Here is a 17624-nt window from a genome sequence, read left to right on the forward strand (position 1 = left end):
TATGTGCAGTGTTGCATCACAACATTCATTAAGATTACCTGTACAACTGTAAACCTACCCTGACAATACCACATCAGTTTCCAGGTTTATAAAACTATTAGATTTGATGTACTAATGAAACATTGGTGTTATATGAATGTGTATTCATGTATCAACACGCCAGTCTTAAAGTCAAATCAACAGATGTTTCCTGCTTTAATTTCCAAGTGTTTAAATTTACACGAACACGATGCAAATCCAACACCATTAACACTTACCAAGAGTAACCAACCCCAAATATGACACAAAAGACACATTAAGAACATAAAGACTAAAATTAGACAAGCAAACCTGTTTACTATCAGAAAGGAGTGTAATGGCTGATCTGAGTCTTGTGAGTGTCTGAGAATGAAATGATAAATGTTTAATCTTTCTGTAGCCTACAGAACAGCCTCAAAGGCAAGAAAAAGTCAGAACAAAACTTCAATTCACAGCATCTCATCAATTGATTGGTGGATTAATTGTACTAATTGTACATGGATAGGACCACACGAGTAACATGATTCCAACAGGAACTTACAGCCTTCATTCAGAATTCACTCACACACTCGTTCTTTCATGGCTCCCAGCACATGCATGTCAATGAAATCACATAGTTGGGTCAAAGTTTTGCAAATCAGATCATGTGCAAGGCAGGTAGTGCTGGGTAAGGCTGTGGCAGGGGCAGAGAGTGATGCCATCTACTGGCCCTCCTCTTCTCGAAGGAACTGGAAGACAGATGAGAAGTCTTTGCTGGCGTAGCCGCGTGCACACATCATACGGTAGATCTGATGGGCCAGAGAGCCCAACGGCACTGGGGTCTTTGTGTTGGTTGCTGTATTCTGAGCAAGTCCCAGATCCTGAGGATAAACGTCAGCAAAAGTCAATGAAGGATGTGCATAACTACACATTTTAAAAATGGACTAATAAGTAGGTTGGCTCAATTGACTTACCTATCGGTAAGCCCCGCCCCCCTTAGTTACTGTTGCTAACTCGGACAAACAAACGGAGTTGCTATATCTTACAATGAAAGCTGTCAGTGTGAAAACCTTATCCCGAGATGTTTTTGGACACAGAATGTAGCGTATACCCCATCCGAATGATGGCCAAACTTAACTGATGGTTTATCAAGTTTATTATGTCCTTTTTCACTCCAAAAAAATCATCGTAAGAGCTGAACAAACAAAAGCATAAGAAGTGCGCATTAACGTCTCATTCACAAACTGTCTCTTTCCGTTGCATTACCATTAACATACACAGCAAGCTACACAAAAACACTCATACAACTAACAGTAAACAAACATATACACAGACCGTATGCCTTTTCGGTTTGTATGTTAGCAGACTTTAATCGTAACTTAACGAGAGTATGACAGAACAGAAAATCCTCTCAGGATCCCTGGAATCAATGTTAGAGTACCTCAGGCACAACATTTTAACACCATCAAACCGATGAGAGCTTCGGATTTTCCAATGTTTCTCTATGGTGCTGAAACCTAAAGATGTCCGAGTTCCGGTCCCAGCGCAACTGATACTCAATTGCTATTGGCTCATCTGCGTTTGAGGGGAGGGGCTTACCGATAGGTCAATTGGATTCACCCAAAGACGCATTCTTGCCTGTAAGCAGAATATAGTATCTCGACAGAAAAAAGTAGACCATCTTTAACTCAACATGCCATGTTAAAAAAACAACACAATGCTTAGAAGTCTGATAAATATGGCACACAAAATTGGGAACATTTGGATGTTGCGTTCTTTAACGGTCCTCATGGAAGAAGAAAAGCAGTTGAGTTTGCAGCTTAGATGCTTTAAAGTACGTCCAACAGTTTGACATGCCGGTCTGTTATTGTAGGGACATCAATGTTAAAAAAAATTTCCCCTAGACATGACGCTGGAAAATAAACTAACTGTGATTGGTTGCTTTTTGGGTGGTCCAATGAAAGCTGCTATGGAGTCTACTTTCAGTCTGAAAGTCTGGCTATACAACGCTCAACAACATTGGGAAACATGGTACAATAGCATGAATGTGTACGAATATAGAAGTGATACTATAAAGCAAATTCATTTAAAAAGGTGCAAATATCCCTAGTTTTGACAGTGAAAAGGGTACACAGCTGCAAACAGAACCACCTCTAAAATGATCACAAAAAGGTAATAAATATATTTTTTATATGACAAAGCAAACCTTGGCCATTAGTGTAGTTCCAAAGCCACCCTGGTAGTTGTTTGCTGAGGGCACTCCCTCCATCACTCCCGGGACAGGGTTGTATGTGTCACTTGACCAGCAGCGGCCAGAGCTCATGTTCAAGATCTTTGCAAGAAGCTTCGGGTCAAGCCCTAATCTGTGAGTGCACAAAATAAATCTCCATAAAAAAAAAAAAAACAGGCTAGAAAAATAGTAGAATACAATCCGTAACAACAATAAAACTGCTATGCTTTTACTTAATTTACTGAATCAAATAATTCAATTAAACTGCACCTGATTCCCAAGTTCATGGTCTCTGCTGTTCCAATCATCCCAATGGCCAGCAGCATATTGTTGCAGATTTTAGCTGCCTACAAACAAGGAAGAGAGATTACGATCAGGGATAAATCAGCACCTTTCCAAGAATGCCACTATATTCTTAAATCACACCCTGCTCGTACCTGTCCAGTGCCGACTTGGCCACAGTACACCACATTAGCACCCATACAGGTAAGAAGCTCCTTGGCTGGATTGAACTCCTCCTCTGGCCCACCCACCATGAAGGTGAGTTTACCTGAATTGGCAGCACCAACACCTGAGAAAAATTTAGAAAACAATGCAAGTCATACATATTACAACTAGGCCTGAGGGCTGTTTTATAAAAAGACGCTAAGGAAAGCGGGGATAAACTCCAAAACCTGACTTGAATGAACCTAACAAATAAGTTAGGGCTAAAGGGGTTTCATAAAAGGTCATTGAAGTTCATGCAATCCAGGTTTATCTTGTCTAGATCATTTTGTGTGTGCGCTTTTCTTAAGCAGCCCTAGAGGTCAATCATGGATCAAATCAATCCACCACAGAAAAAAAACATATATTTTGTGCTGTTTTATGTGTTTGAGACGTGGTGTTTTACTTACATTTCACAGGTATATTCTTCATCTGTAAATGTTAGAAACTCTTACATTGAATGAGCACTACTGCATGCATGTGCGCCAAATAGGAGTGCAATAATTGTATACTGGTAAAATAATAATAAAAACATTGGACAAGTAATTCGGGGAAGAATGTTTTAAGAAACCAAATATAAGATACGAAATATAGTTTTGGGTAAAGGAATAAAGATGAGTTATGAGCTGAGAATTACAGCTTTTAAAGCAATAACACATTTTTGGAGAAAACAATAGTTTTAAATTATTACGTTTATAAAGTTCGCTTTGGAGAGGATAACATGAAATTAAGAGCAAAATTATACATTTTGAAAATATAAGGGCACCTCTAAAATTAAAGAATAGGCTATTCTATAAAATAAAGGAATGCATTTTACATGAATTACCTTTTTAATATAACCATCCTTCCCTTTTAGTTAACTTATTTTATTTACTTATTTATTATTATTTGAGGTTTAAATAATAATTACTTGAATTACTTATTTGATGTGAATGTTTCATTTATTACAATTTATGTATAGATTTTGTTTTTTTCCTTCTCTTTTGCATTTTCCTAGGTAAAAGTATGTACTTAATGATTATGGTTCTAATTATGGTTCTAGTTTTTTTATGTGTTGGTGGTGGGTATTATCACAAAAAAAAAGTAGAAGGAAAAATAAAGGAATAATTATTGAAAAATTACAATTTGACAATTTTGCTAAAATTTGTTTTTGGACATTAGATGTGCCTTAATTAGAAATTTTAAATCTACAAATAGGCGCAAGTGTATTTTTATGATAGCAATAACTGTAAAGGGACCATTTTGTAATGATAAATCAAATGTAGGCATATTGTAGGCCAATTACTAAGCTCAGATTCATCTTACCAGTTAAAATGTAGTCAGTGCATTTATTATTATTTATTTAAAATTTTAATTTAGTGATTTTAACTTCTGCTTTAAAAAGCATTTTTTTAAGATGGTAATGTTCTTCTCATAACCATCTTGGGCACATGTATCATTTATCATTGTAACATTATTTAAGTTGATATACTATATATTTATTTTTGGACTGATAGTGATTAATACAAGTCAAATAATGGTATGCGAGAGAGTCAGCGGTAATATCATTGCTTTCCTATTGGTCCGTGTTAGAGGAGCTCAGCTTAGCATGACAGTTAGCCTGCCCCGGACCAGGTTAGTTTCCCAACATAAGTTGCCAGAGTAACTGAGTTTGAACTATTTTAAGTTTGCTTTATGAAACAGAATCCACAGACAATAAGTCTGACTAAACAAAATAAGCCTGGCTTGTATTCTAATCTTGTTTTATGGAACAGCCCTCAGGTTTCACACACAGGGCTTAGATTAAACCAGGATTAAGTTTAGTTCAATTAGGGCATTTAAGCAGCTTTTATAAATTTACCCTAGAAAAAAAAAAAAACTTTACTAGTGTGGATCTTGAGACAAAACCCAATGGCACACTGACATATTTTAAGATATGCAAGTTGCTTTCAGTTAAACTTGGAGCCGGTTGCTTGGTTGCTAATGTTGAAGCCGTTTTTGTCCAAGATGTACAGATTTAAATGTACAGAATTAAGTAGGGATGCACCGAATATTCGGCCACCGAAAATTTTCGGCCGAAAATGGCCCAAAAGTGCATTTTCGGTTTTCGGCCGAAATACTTTTATCACCGAAACAACACGGCCGAAATGTTGTGGTGACGCAAACAGAAACCGCGACCTGCACGTGCTTGTCTGAAGCAGTATATTTGAGAAACACCCACGTCAGCTCCATGTACAAGCACTGACAGCCAGAGCTCATGTTCTCGATGAGAAGAGGAACAGACTTCACTGTGAGTTCCCACACAAACATCGATCAACATGTATCACGAAATTCAAACGATAAATGCCGTTTTGACGCTCTTTAATGTGGCATCACTGATCACATCACAGTTCAAGCCGCGGCGCGCGCGCGCGCGTGAACGCGATCATCTGTGAGCGCGATCGATCATCTCTTCCTTAAGAATAAACATGAATGAACATCTAAGGTATGTTGAGGATACATTAACACTTACTGTCACGTATCATATGTGGTGTAATCGCTCAATCAGTGTTTCAACAGCGAAAAGACGTCAATATAACTGCTTGTAAACTAGCCTAAACAATGTCATGCAACTTTAGCATCACATTTACCTCAGGCAGTCATTCAGTGTCCACAGAATTTTATTCACTAGAGTAAATCAACTCTTTCACTAAATATATGACCTATATTAGCCGTTATATTCATTATATTCTACTTAACCTGTTAATGATATCTTGATTATTTCCTGTATGTTTAAATAAACCTGTCATGAAAATGACAGACACTGTGTATAAATGATTATATTTCAACAACGAATTGGAGAAAAAACAATTTTATTATTAGATTATTAGTTATTGCAAAAACTGCCTTATGTGAAGTTTGCATGTTTGCGTACTATGTTATTTGAGTGATGATTATTAGACCTAAAAATAAATAGCAACTGAATTTAGGCTAATAGTTTGGGCTCTGTTGTTAACCTTTAATATTAATGTGCAAGTAAGGGCTCCCTATATAGTTTACAGCAATATCTTCAATACACTTTTAGTTATAATTTAATTCATTTAAGAACAGATACTTTTTTTTCCAGTAAACCAATAAAAATAAATAAAAAGTCATTTTGTAAAACTGCTGTACCGAACCGTCAGTTTTGTGTACCGTTACACCCCTATTCAACAGTTAACATATGGGCTATGGCAGTCTTTGCTTTGATACACTATTATGTTGAAGGCCTACAGAGAAAATAGTTTTATCTTTAAGCAGTTGCACTTGTTCTGAATGCACTTTCTTGTAGTAGTCCTACAGAGAAAAATTTAAAATGCACTAGACCTAAATGTACTTTGTTTTTATGAGAGAACATTTAATTTTAAAACCTTTCTGTAGGTCTGTAGGCCTGTACATTATTATTTAATGCACAAATGAGTGGGGTCAAGTTAAACATTTTAGTTTGAATTTTATTTTATACTGTGCATTGTTGCAATGTGCTAAATAAATATTGGCATAATTTGTAATTGATTTATTCTTTGAGACTTTAATATTAATTTATGCAATTACAATGCCTTGATTTTAGTGCATTGCATAAATGCAATGGTACTAATAATTGGCATAATTTATTTCGGTGTTTCGGTTTTCGGTTTTCGGCCTTGGTTTCCTCTTTTTCGGTTTTCGGTTTCGGCCAAGAATTTTCATTTCGGTGCATCCCTAGAATTAAGCCTTTATTCACTCTGAAATAACACGGATTACTTAAAATATGGAAACACACACCATGCTTGGTCATGTGACGTCCAAGAACCAATTAGGTTTGATGTTAGTTGACATTTGAGGTTTGTGTCTGTTTTGATGTGATCGTCTTCGTTGTTTGGATTTTTTTTTCAGTTAATAAAGTATTACATTTGGATTTGTTTATCAGACAAAGTAATTCTAAATCATTTCAGAAGACGTATGGATTATTGTTCTTTTTGGAGCTTGAAAGTAAGTGGTGTCTAATATTTTCATTATAAAAATCAAAAACAGCTGAAACATTCTTCAAAACAGCCCGTTCTCTGAAAGAAAAAGTCTGTATGAGTTTAGAAAGACTAAGTAAGTAAGTAAGTAAGTAAGTAAGTAAGTAATTAAGTCAATGACGCTAGAATTGTCATTAACTATCCCTTTAAACCGACATTCAAGTTAAAGTTCCACAGAAGAGCATTGCAACAAATACAAATGGAAGTGGATAGTCGACTAGTCAGCTAAATGACCAATCAGAGAATGATCAAAGCTTAAAAGTTGGAGAGGATGGGTCTTCAAAATGTAGCACCATCGAAGTGCCATAATTACTCTTAGAGAGGAAAGTTCTATAAATACACAAGCACTTCGCCATCTGCTGTGAACACAGACGCGCATGACGTCAGGGACGGTTTGTTGTGGCTCACGTTTCATTAAGCCTCCTTCACAGGCGCTAACACGGAGCTGAGAATAATGTCTGGAGGGTCTAAGTAAAGAGAATGAGCAGGTCTGTGGATTTCTTATGACTGTTTCACAAACCAAGAGCGGGTCCAACGGTATGTTAGCCAAACCCCACTGACGCATATGAATTGGGAGAGGCAACAATTTAAGGAAAGCAAACTAGAAGCACATTGTTTTTATGTGCCCAAAGACCAGAGGGATCAACTTCCTGATTAAAAAGGAGGACCGCCATAAAGCACAAACTAGCTGTTGACTGAGTTAAACATTTCTTGTTACGTGACAACACATGCAGTTTTCACACCTCAGTCAAGTTTATAAGAGGCACACAGAATCGAACACGGAGAAAAGTATGTGTACAGTACACTTTAAAGTCAATTATGATTGCCATTTAAAGTTCACAGCTTTTAATGTGTGCGTCGGATGAGTGCACACACAAATCTTCTTACAGCGCACCCGACTTCTCCTTTGCGTCTTCTTGCGCTTGAATGTTTAAATTGTAGTTTAAACACAGATAGCAAAGTGTGCTGTTCAGGGGGGTATTCCAGAAAGCAGGTTATGAGACATACCTGGGTATGTTTATGGGTAAATAAGCGGATAAGCTCAACTTTCGGTTCCAAAAACAGAGGTAACTTCCAGGGTATGCAAGTAGCCATAGCAACTCTGCTCCAGAGAAGGTTTTGTTCCAGGGGTAGTTTGCTAAAAGGTATTCAAACGTGTGTTATACAATTCATATAGTTATATTAATATAACTCAATTTGTTGTTATATTGTTACAGTTATATAATACAAAAAAATAATAATTCTAAAGCACTATTATAACAAGGTAATGTTGTAAATATCCTGCCCATTTTTCCTGCTACTAACACATCAACTTTGAGGACAAAATGTTCACTTGCTGCCGAATACATTCCCCCCACTAACAGGTGCCGTGATGAAGAGATAATCAGTGTTATTATGTTATGATATTATATTATATTAAAAGAAAGTGTCTTTTGTTTTTCACAACCATTTTGCTTTGGTTTTGCCATTTTGCTGAGCCTTACACAATTCCATTTTGCTGCTGCACTTTTAAGATATGAGCCTTTCTCAGGCTATGGTCACATACTTTTAGGTTTGTAGTCAAATATTTATTAACACCCCAATTCTTCAATACTGCATGATGAGGGAAACTTTACTCTTTGAAACCCTTTGGAAAAAATGGAGAGTTGGAGACATTACACAGTTTTCATCTTAAAAGACCAAATCATATTTTATACGTGATATAACGATTAAATTATTAAAGGGGTGGTAAAACATTCTTTCGAAGGCTTGATTTTGTTTGTGGGGTGCACTGTAACATGTGTTCATGCTTCGTTTAAAAAAAAAAAAAAAAATTTCATATCGTCGCTGTCCGATGAAAACCACGTATGTCCATTTTGCCGATTTTTTGATTTTTCGACGGATTGAATGTCCAGGTTCATTTCCGTATACAGTATGCTTCACATATCTAAATGGCCAATGAAAAGTTGTGAAATCGTGTCATCTGATTTTCACGTATATCCATTTGGTGTCAAAGCTGTCAATCACACCGCGTATCTCCCGCCCTGTGAAAGCATCTCGCCGGTCTCGAAGTTTCATCGAAGCTCAGCACTGGATAGCCGAAAGTACGACATTGAAGCTCTCCACAGTTTAGTTCTAATCTAGTTCTTCACAGATTAGTTTGCTTGCTAGTATGTAAATAAACTCGGTCTCAATGATAAGATTCAAACTTTTTTTCTTAGTCAAACTGATCAAATTATAGCCTGTAATGCTACTGTCATGATTGTCACTAGAACATGCCTCACTCATACTGCCATCACCGCTTGCCAGAGGCTGAGAATGTCCAGCACGTATTCCTCTGTCAATATGAAATGCGACTTGGCCATTCTAATTAATGATCGGAAGAACGCGTATCGACCACCATTACTGTAAAATATGCACGCATGTCCATTTAAACTCAATTTTGGTCAAATGTTGATTATATCATTACACTGGCAAGAATATGGTTACATGTAAAGATGCCGTACCAAGTATGACAACGCTACATTCAACTGCTTTTGCAATACGGTGTTTTTTTCACTTCCTGAAAAGTAACCGTTTTGGACATACGTGAGTTTCATCGGGCAGCGACTATATATATTTTACCTTTATTCTACACTGCTCTGTCTCTCCTTGTAAAAACACTATGATGGTTTCCGGGTTCTATGAAGCTGGTCCCTCAAAAATACGCAATGGGCGAATTGGTTAGCTGGCCCAGTGTGTTGTGATTCGCTAACCGCCTAGTGCACGTTTGTCGGAAACATCACACCCCTTACCTTTACCGGTAGACTGTGATTTGGTAACAATTAGAAACAATGGCGTCAATTAAACCATACCAATTTGAGCCCGAATCGGACCTAGACAATTTTAGTGAAGATGATCGAGCAGAACCTGTTCAGTCCTCAAGAGTAAAGACTGCGGATCTATAGTGATTGCTACTGATTGGCACTGTTACTTTTGTATTTTTAGAACGATTGTAGCCAAATATCTGTCGCAAGAACTATTAACCCAAAACGAACACTTAACATCAGCTTTACTATAGTAGCCAAATCAAACACAGAACCATGTTTAGCATGCATGTAGATAAATACATAAAAGCTCTAATCAAAGAATAATTTACACTAATTCCAAGTTCGCTGTTGAGATTTAAAAAAAGTTTGTAGCATTAGGTGTTTGTCGGATAACGTTAAGTATGAATGAGCATTTAACAAACTGGTTTGCAGAGCCAAACAGTGTTGTCATTTGTTTACTTCCTTGCTACAACGTACAATTAACAATACGAACCATTAAAGGAAAGCACATCGACGAAAAATAAATCATACTTACAAGTTGTGGCCCGTAAACAGCTTCTGTTTTTAAATCCATCTTTCAGGACAAGCCGTTGTGCGAATCCTGCATTGAACTCGCGAAGATTGTGGAAGCTTTCCTCCGTGAAATGTGCAGCACAGAGCGAGATTTGGGTAATAATTATGAGGGACCGAGTTAAAAATAAATTTTAACCATTGATCCCAAACTCCACCGTCCCTAGGATGGCTGAACAAAGTGGACCTGCAATCCGGATGAAAATAACAGCGTTTCGTCGGCACTGCAGCAACAACATCCCAGTCTACTAACTATACCGCAACAACTCTTCCCCACAGCAATAAAAAAAAATGTCCTCGCCCCCCTTTTTTTATATTCTCAGAGAAGGGGTTTATATTAATATTGGGACTGGTGATGTCAGCAACCCTGGAGGAATGTCTGTAGTCCCTACCGGCCGTTTGCTGTAGTCCTTAGAAATTGATTTCTTTAAAAGCAAATATCTCCCTTTGCTTTAAACGTTGTAACTTTGCAGATGTTATTTATGCTCAAACAGCAACATTACACACTAGCTAAAGTAAGTAAAATGAAATAGTGTTTTACCACTCATTTAAATCAATGGTTTTAACCAGGGCCTCAGCTACCTTTCAAAGGGGCCTGCAGATGACTTAATGCTCGGTACAGAATCGCTACAGCATATCTGTCTTTTATAAATATGATAAAACTAAAGATTCTCCAGATATATGAAGGATGCAATACTACTCTATAGGTACTCAAGATTAACATGAGACTGGCAGAAACCGTGTGTTTTATGACACAATGGGCCTTATATATATATATATATATATATATATATATATATATATATATATATATATATATATTCTGTTTATGACAAACTGTACAATACTTTTTGAGTAGAAAAAAAACAACAACATTCCCAAGGTTAACATTTAATCCTGGGCATTCATATGCAGCCATTTTGTACTTTGCATTCCTAAACACTGGAGTAACATTCTTATTTGCAGCTTCAGTGTCCTGTGATTGTGAATCCTCATATTACATATTGCCGACTGTATCAAGTTTATACTGGATGGACTTTTAGACTATGAAATTAAGATTGAAACCATTTATTCACTCAAATTGTTGCATTTTCTGTCACCATTTGTCATATTTCCCCTCAAACGCTATAACATAACCTAGTGTTTATAACACGCAGTGTTTCTATGACTGTTCAAAGCATGCAAATATGATGCATGCGATTGGCTGTTGGTTGCAAAGAATCTAGTTGTAACATTCTAACACCACTTCATTTCACACTGTACAACTCGGCACCACAATGCAAGATCAACACCGCAAAAGCAGTGCCAACCCTGCTTCTGAGCAGGGTTTCATAATCTCAGGTAAAATTTGGTGCCAACTTTACCCAGGGTTAAAAGCGGTGCTTAGAACGACAATGATCCGGGGTTAAGCAGTGTAAAAAGTCCTATTGATGTCTAAGCATTCAGTTTATATAAACGGGTCTAAAACTTTACAGAACTGGTGGGTGTCCAAGCTTTGCCCTATTGTGATATCAATCACTGCTATAGTGCCAGTGGAGGCCTCAATCCGACACCAACAACAAAGTCAGCAACAGAATAACTTAATTTTCAAATATTGAGTAAGAAAGATAAGAAAAGATAAAAACGACAACTACTTGTGCATGATAAAAACCATTGAATATGATAACCGAACTGTAAAAGCAACTACGTAGTTCAGGAACGACTGGAGGAACGGTTCTTTCCAAATATCGTTGAGCTTAAAACTGCCCCAACCAGGTTGAGCGTAGAAGTGGATCTCTTTAATTCGGCACAGTAGGAAAGAAAGCAAAGGTATAAATCTCAGTTAAGCAACTAGACTAGGTCTCAAGACACATCCAAGATGCTCAAAGAAAGTGGGCCTTATGAGCCTCTAAAGTGGACAGAGATAAAACTATATGGCTTGAAATCACTCTTCGTCCATTTTATTTTACTTCCCCAAGTGTTTGCAAACCTCACTGCTGCCCATATTAGTCAAGACCTCTCTTTATGACACTCAGTCTACATGTCTTGGTAAGAACATTGGACAAACCTTTGTTCGTACACAATTCTTCATGTCGAAATTCTTATTTTGAATATTGAAGAATGTAGTTATGCACAGATTCAGGCAGTGCATAAAAATGTTAGCCTAGAAATCTAGACGCACCCTAGCGGTAGCAAATCTAATTTGCAGTCAGGGTAGTCTAGCAACTCTCCGTTGGCTTGCAAGCTGGAAAAACCAAACTCTGGTCAGGCCAATCCCATTGTGTATAGAGTCCGTGGGCGAGCTTAACATAATGACTGCAGAGTTGACGCAGTTCCGCGTGTTACTTGTAAACAAAGAAGCTGGCGAACAGCGGTCTTTTGAATCGGCTTTGTCCACGACTCTGGAAGACTTTAAGTTAATCTTTTCTTTGAGAAAAGAACCAAGAACAGCACTGAAGTCATTCGTAAGAAAGGAACAGGTGTTCAGAGTTTTGCCGATCGGATACGGCGAAAGTTTAATCTATCAACTAGCTCCGCTTCACCTTCTTCGTTGCTCTGGTTGGTTGTAGCACTGACCTATTGCATGCAGAGGGAATTTGAAAGACAGCCGTTTATCCCGCCCCTCGGATTGAGCCCTACCAATGGTGAGTTCCCAGACCCAACATCTTGATGTGGGTCTGGCTTGTCAGGCTATAAACATTTTGTACTTAAGCAGTATTCTTTGCTACCTTATAGTATAAATAGTGTGAGTAGGGTGTTCAAATGAAAAAAATATATATATAAATTAATATAAGCAAAAACAAAGAATGTTGAACTCTCGGTCATAGCTTTCCTTGTGTAGCAGAAGGGGAGGGCGCCAATGCTAGAGAACAAACGAACCTTCTAAAATTCATACACTAGATAATAGAGTATACAGTGCATAGTGTAGAATGTCATTTGGGACACAACTGGAGTCTATTCTTCCCATGTCAGGTCAGAAATACAACAGAAGGCAACATTTTATCTTAAACGTGTGTTTGTTCAAAATTGAGACTACAGCTATATCTACCGCAATCTTATCCTATATATGGTTTCTAAAAAAAGGGTTACATGAGAGATTACAGCATTAGTGTCACTGATTTTCAGCACTTGTCTCCATCTCCACCATAAGTTGAGGTCATGGGATCAATTCCCAGATGGTGGCTTTTGATTTAGTCTATAATTCAAGGAGTCCACACCAATGGCTGGATTAAGAAAATGGGCAAGATGAGGCAGGTGATAAAACTCTTTCCTATCAACAAACCTGCAAATCACCCACCGCACACTGAAACAGAGGACAGAAAGAAGAAAACTCGGGTGTAACTGGTGTCCTGAAGTTTGACTTTGTGAACCTAGATTTTCATTTCAATGTCCCCGTTAGCATACATTCTGATGTTTAAAAGTAAATGTATCTTTGGCAATTTGGATTCAAATATCTTTAGCAAACTACTATTGTACCATTCAACACAGCAAGGACAAATAAAAACCAGAGGATGGTTGCGATCAAGCTAGGACGTTAATGTGAAACTTGAATTCCACTATTAACACAAACCTGTAATTGCAAAAACCACAATGCTTGAACTGGGGCCAAAGATTCTTTAAGAAACATGTACCTCTTCCCAGACAGTGACTAGTTTCATAACTGTGACTATGGTTGTGAGATTTATGACACCTTTAAATCATGCATTAGCAACATTTTCTACACTTACATATGTGGTTTGTGTGCAGTCAGGTTTCAGATAATGGTTACATCATACTATGCGAGTTACTGCATCTACGTCTGCCCTTCGTATCGAGTCGGAAAGGAAGTGAGAGTTTGTCTCATCTCACCTCCAGACACTGGGGCATCCATGAAAACAGCTCCCATTTTCTCTGCAGCAACTGAGATTTCCTTGGAGACGGCTGGATCAATAGTGCTGGAATCAATGAGGAGGGATCCCTTCTTCACTTTCCTGTTGAGTAAAGATTTTTGTGACAGATCTTTAAATTATATTTTTTTAAAAAAAGTTTAAATTCTCACCGCAATAAATTAAGCTAAAATGCCATTTAATCTGCATATTACAGGGCCCAATTTGTTTTGTCTATTTAATTCAAATAATTTTCTGGATTTATGATTTAATACAAATCCATTTAAAATGGTGGTAAATAAATGAAGGCATAAAACTAACAATTTAACTAATCTTTTAAAATAGAATGAAAGGAAAATTAATTGACAAAGTGCTCAACAACCCGTTTACTGTTAAAATGGAAGAAAATTGTGTGATATTTCTCAAATAATGTTAATTTTATTATTATTACAACATTCTACTGTACAATAGTAATATATTTCTGTCACAATTCATAGTAAACTGAACATTTATTTTTGTTATAATGAAGACCTTTGAGTACCTACGTGTATATATGAAAATAGTTATCAAATAAAATGGTGAAATCCTGGTTTAGTGACTCTCAGAGCAGCTCTGGAGATAAAGTTCATGTCCTCGTACAGTATAGTGAGATGGCAGACAATGAAAACACGCGTCCCGTGTGCTTGAGTATGTGTAGTTGACATGCACGACTTCATAGGTGTCATTTTACATATTAAAAGCAGTCCTTTCATGCTTTAACATTTGCAGACACTAGCCCATCTAACAATTTGTTTAAGTATAGAGCTCTACTTTTGATTTATTCATCCAAATTTTGCCAAATCTCATGACATTCCACATTATACTGTAAATTCATTTTTTCTAACTGGATTCTATGACTCTGTCCATGTTGTCGGCATTGCGGAAATCATAGGGCCCTGATATTATCATCTATCGTTAAAGGAATGGTTCACCCAAAAATTAAATGTATCCCGTAAATTTACTCACCCTCAAGCCATCCTAAGTGTACATGACTTTCTTCTTTCAGCCATACACATAAATAATATCCTGTTTCTTCCTTCTTTTGTAAGAAAGATATCTGTATTTAAAACTTTATAATCGAGAGTGTCAATTTCCGGCGGAAGGGTGACCTCTGACCCAACGTAGGCGTAGCATGAGCCCAGGAGAATTAACGAACGCGGACGCCGGACGCAAAGAGCAAAACAAGATGCCAGTCATGAATTAGAAGTCTAAAAAACGTTTTAGAGAAAAATGTCAGAGGATTTTGACATGAGAGAAAAGGAGCCATGTCCTACGTTGGGTCGGGGGTCACTCGACACACTCGTGAACGGCGTACGGCAGTATGGATTACATTTATGATGGATGGATTCGCTTTTTGGAACTATTCACTCCCATTATAAAGTTGGGAGAGCCAGGATATTTTTTAATATAAATCAGATTGTGTTTGGCTGAAAGAAGAAAATCATATACACATAGGATTGGTTGAGTGAGTAAATAATAGGATAATTTTCATTTTTAGGTGAAATATTCCTTTAAAAGGGGTCATATAACGCCATTTTTGTACAAGTTAATATGATTATTTAGTGTCTAAAAAAAAAATTTGTAATACACTTGAATTAAAAGAAAACACTCTTTATCTGGTCAAAAACAGCTCTGTTTTCAGCAAGCCATTTCAGTGCATGTGCCCTTAAATGATGAGCTTTGCTCACCCCGCCCCTCTGTTCTGAGGGGCATTTTGACACAACACACGTGGAGTGTTGCCTTGACAACAGTTGAGGGTATATTTTGGAGAAAGAATGGCAACGGGAGTCTCTGAGGACACATCTGTGCAACCGTATCAATTTGAACCAGAGTCGGACCGGAACAAGATGACGGCCCCAACGAAGTTCGACAATTAAGGCTCGAACAGGACGTTTCTGAATGGTTGGTTAACGTAATGTCAATTTGATCTATCTTTGTATTAAACGTTACTGGCAGGGTAGCGTAGTGAGATACGAATGCTATGTGTTTACTGATGTATACGTTAGTTCAATGACAGATTGTAGTGTTAGCACATTAACTTTATCACCAGCGTACACAGTTTGTAATAACACAATAACCATAACGCGTTGTTCATTATAAACGTGGAATTATGAATTATATTGAGAAAAAAAACCACTGGATGGATTTTTATCATTATAGGATGGTTGTGTACAGACACTGACAACACACATTTCCATACAATCAACTTGTAAAAGTGCATGTAGCATTATATGACCCCTTTAAGAATGGCTGAATACATGTTGGATTTGACTACTTTTTTTAACTCAGGAATTAAGTTAGTTTTCTAATTAAACTGATGTTCAAATGTTGACTATTTAGCCTGTACAGGAAAGAGGTTCTTACTTCAGAATACCATTTGCGCCTGTATACACTTCTATAACATTGGGGCTGGAGGGAAGCATTGTGATGATACGATCTGCCTTGTCTGCCACATCCGCAGGGTTATCCAGGATCTGAGAACAGAGCACGAACAGTCAGAGAGCCTCATTCAAAGGAACAACTAAGACGTAATCAATCATACAAAGCATGTACATCATGGTCTTTAATGCAAGTCAGATGTGACCAAGTTAAGTTTTAAGTCCGTTATCCTGACCTGAGCTCCAAGCTCCTGTAGCTCTTTGCAGGACTCTGGAAATACATCTGAGGCTATCACTGGATATCCATGTTTTATGAGGTTCTTTGCCATTGGGTTTCCCATATTCCCCAGGCCAATGAAGCCCACCTGGGTTTTAGAGGCCATTGACCTGATGGAGACTAAGAAGAGACATGAATTGTGTCAAATTTTGAATTTCAAATGGGATATTTTAGCACTTAACATTGACTGTGGCAGATTCAAATAATCAAAATAAGATGTGCAGGCTGTGCATGTTGACCTAGAGGCAGGTATGTCAAAAGTAAAGATTTTATATTACACCTTACCTCAAACAGTAAAACAAAAAGTAATTAGTGAAAATAGATCATAAGAGCTCAATTTAAAATGCTTGTGTACTACTTAAATCTCAATAATGCTTTGTCCCTTTACATTTATTATGATATATTACATCTCACTCCCACATATCTGAAAAGACTTGTTAGCAAATCCAACAACTGTCCATAATAATTTAATTCAATGGCGGCTGATTCTGGTGACATTCTTCTTGTGTTTCAGTGACTTACACACGCCGGTGACTTTAGCCTAACAGCTATTACCGAGCGCTCCCAGTGCATTGTTATTATACCAGATGCTTGCTGCACGGAAGATATGCATGGAAATACATAGTAGCAGAAAAAAACATAAATTTTAGGATAACAGTGCAAACACATTACCCTGCACGGCGTTGACATGGTTATGACACTTTCCTACTAGACACCGCGAGCCCCTTAACAGAGCGGCCATGCTGCTTCGCTCTTGACCTTCGACTTACAGTGACGCGATTGGATAATCGATGATTGACACATGTGCCTCCATACGTTTTATTCCTCTCGAATCTCTTCATCCAATGGCATTTGAGGGAAGGCGGGACATCCTCAGAATTTCATAATAGATTTGTTTAGAACATAAATAAATTATTTTAAATTGCCTTTATTTACCCTGTAGTTGAATTAATCCCAGAAAACTTGTATTATTTGTATTTAATAAAAATCTTTTTTTGCTTGTATGCAAACAGATAGA

The 17624-nt window shown here is 37.3% G+C and overlaps 2 protein-coding genes across 2 annotated transcripts in view; both read right to left on the reverse strand.

Annotated features, from left to right (window-relative positions):
- Positions 1–17624, reverse strand: part of gtf3c6 (general transcription factor IIIC, polypeptide 6, alpha) — a 1355101-nt gene that overhangs the window by 811201 nt on the left and 526276 nt on the right. The gene's annotated exons all lie outside the window — the stretch shown is intronic.
- On the reverse strand, positions 172–17392 carry hibadhb (3-hydroxyisobutyrate dehydrogenase b). Its single transcript, XM_079836223.1, has 8 exons — positions 17279–17392; positions 16566–16726; positions 16316–16425; positions 13896–14017; positions 2665–2798; positions 2498–2574; positions 2204–2360; positions 172–878 (listed from the first exon to the last, which is right to left on the reverse strand). The coding sequence occupies exons 1-8, from the start codon at positions 17346–17348 to the stop codon at positions 720–722; spliced, it is 990 nt and encodes a 329-aa protein (XP_079692349.1). The 5' UTR covers positions 17349–17392; the 3' UTR covers positions 172–719.

This window comes from Gobio gobio (assembly GCF_949357685.1).
Source record: "Gobio gobio genome assembly, chromosome: 15".
Classification (NCBI taxonomy): domain Eukaryota; kingdom Metazoa; phylum Chordata; class Actinopteri; order Cypriniformes; family Gobionidae; genus Gobio; species Gobio gobio.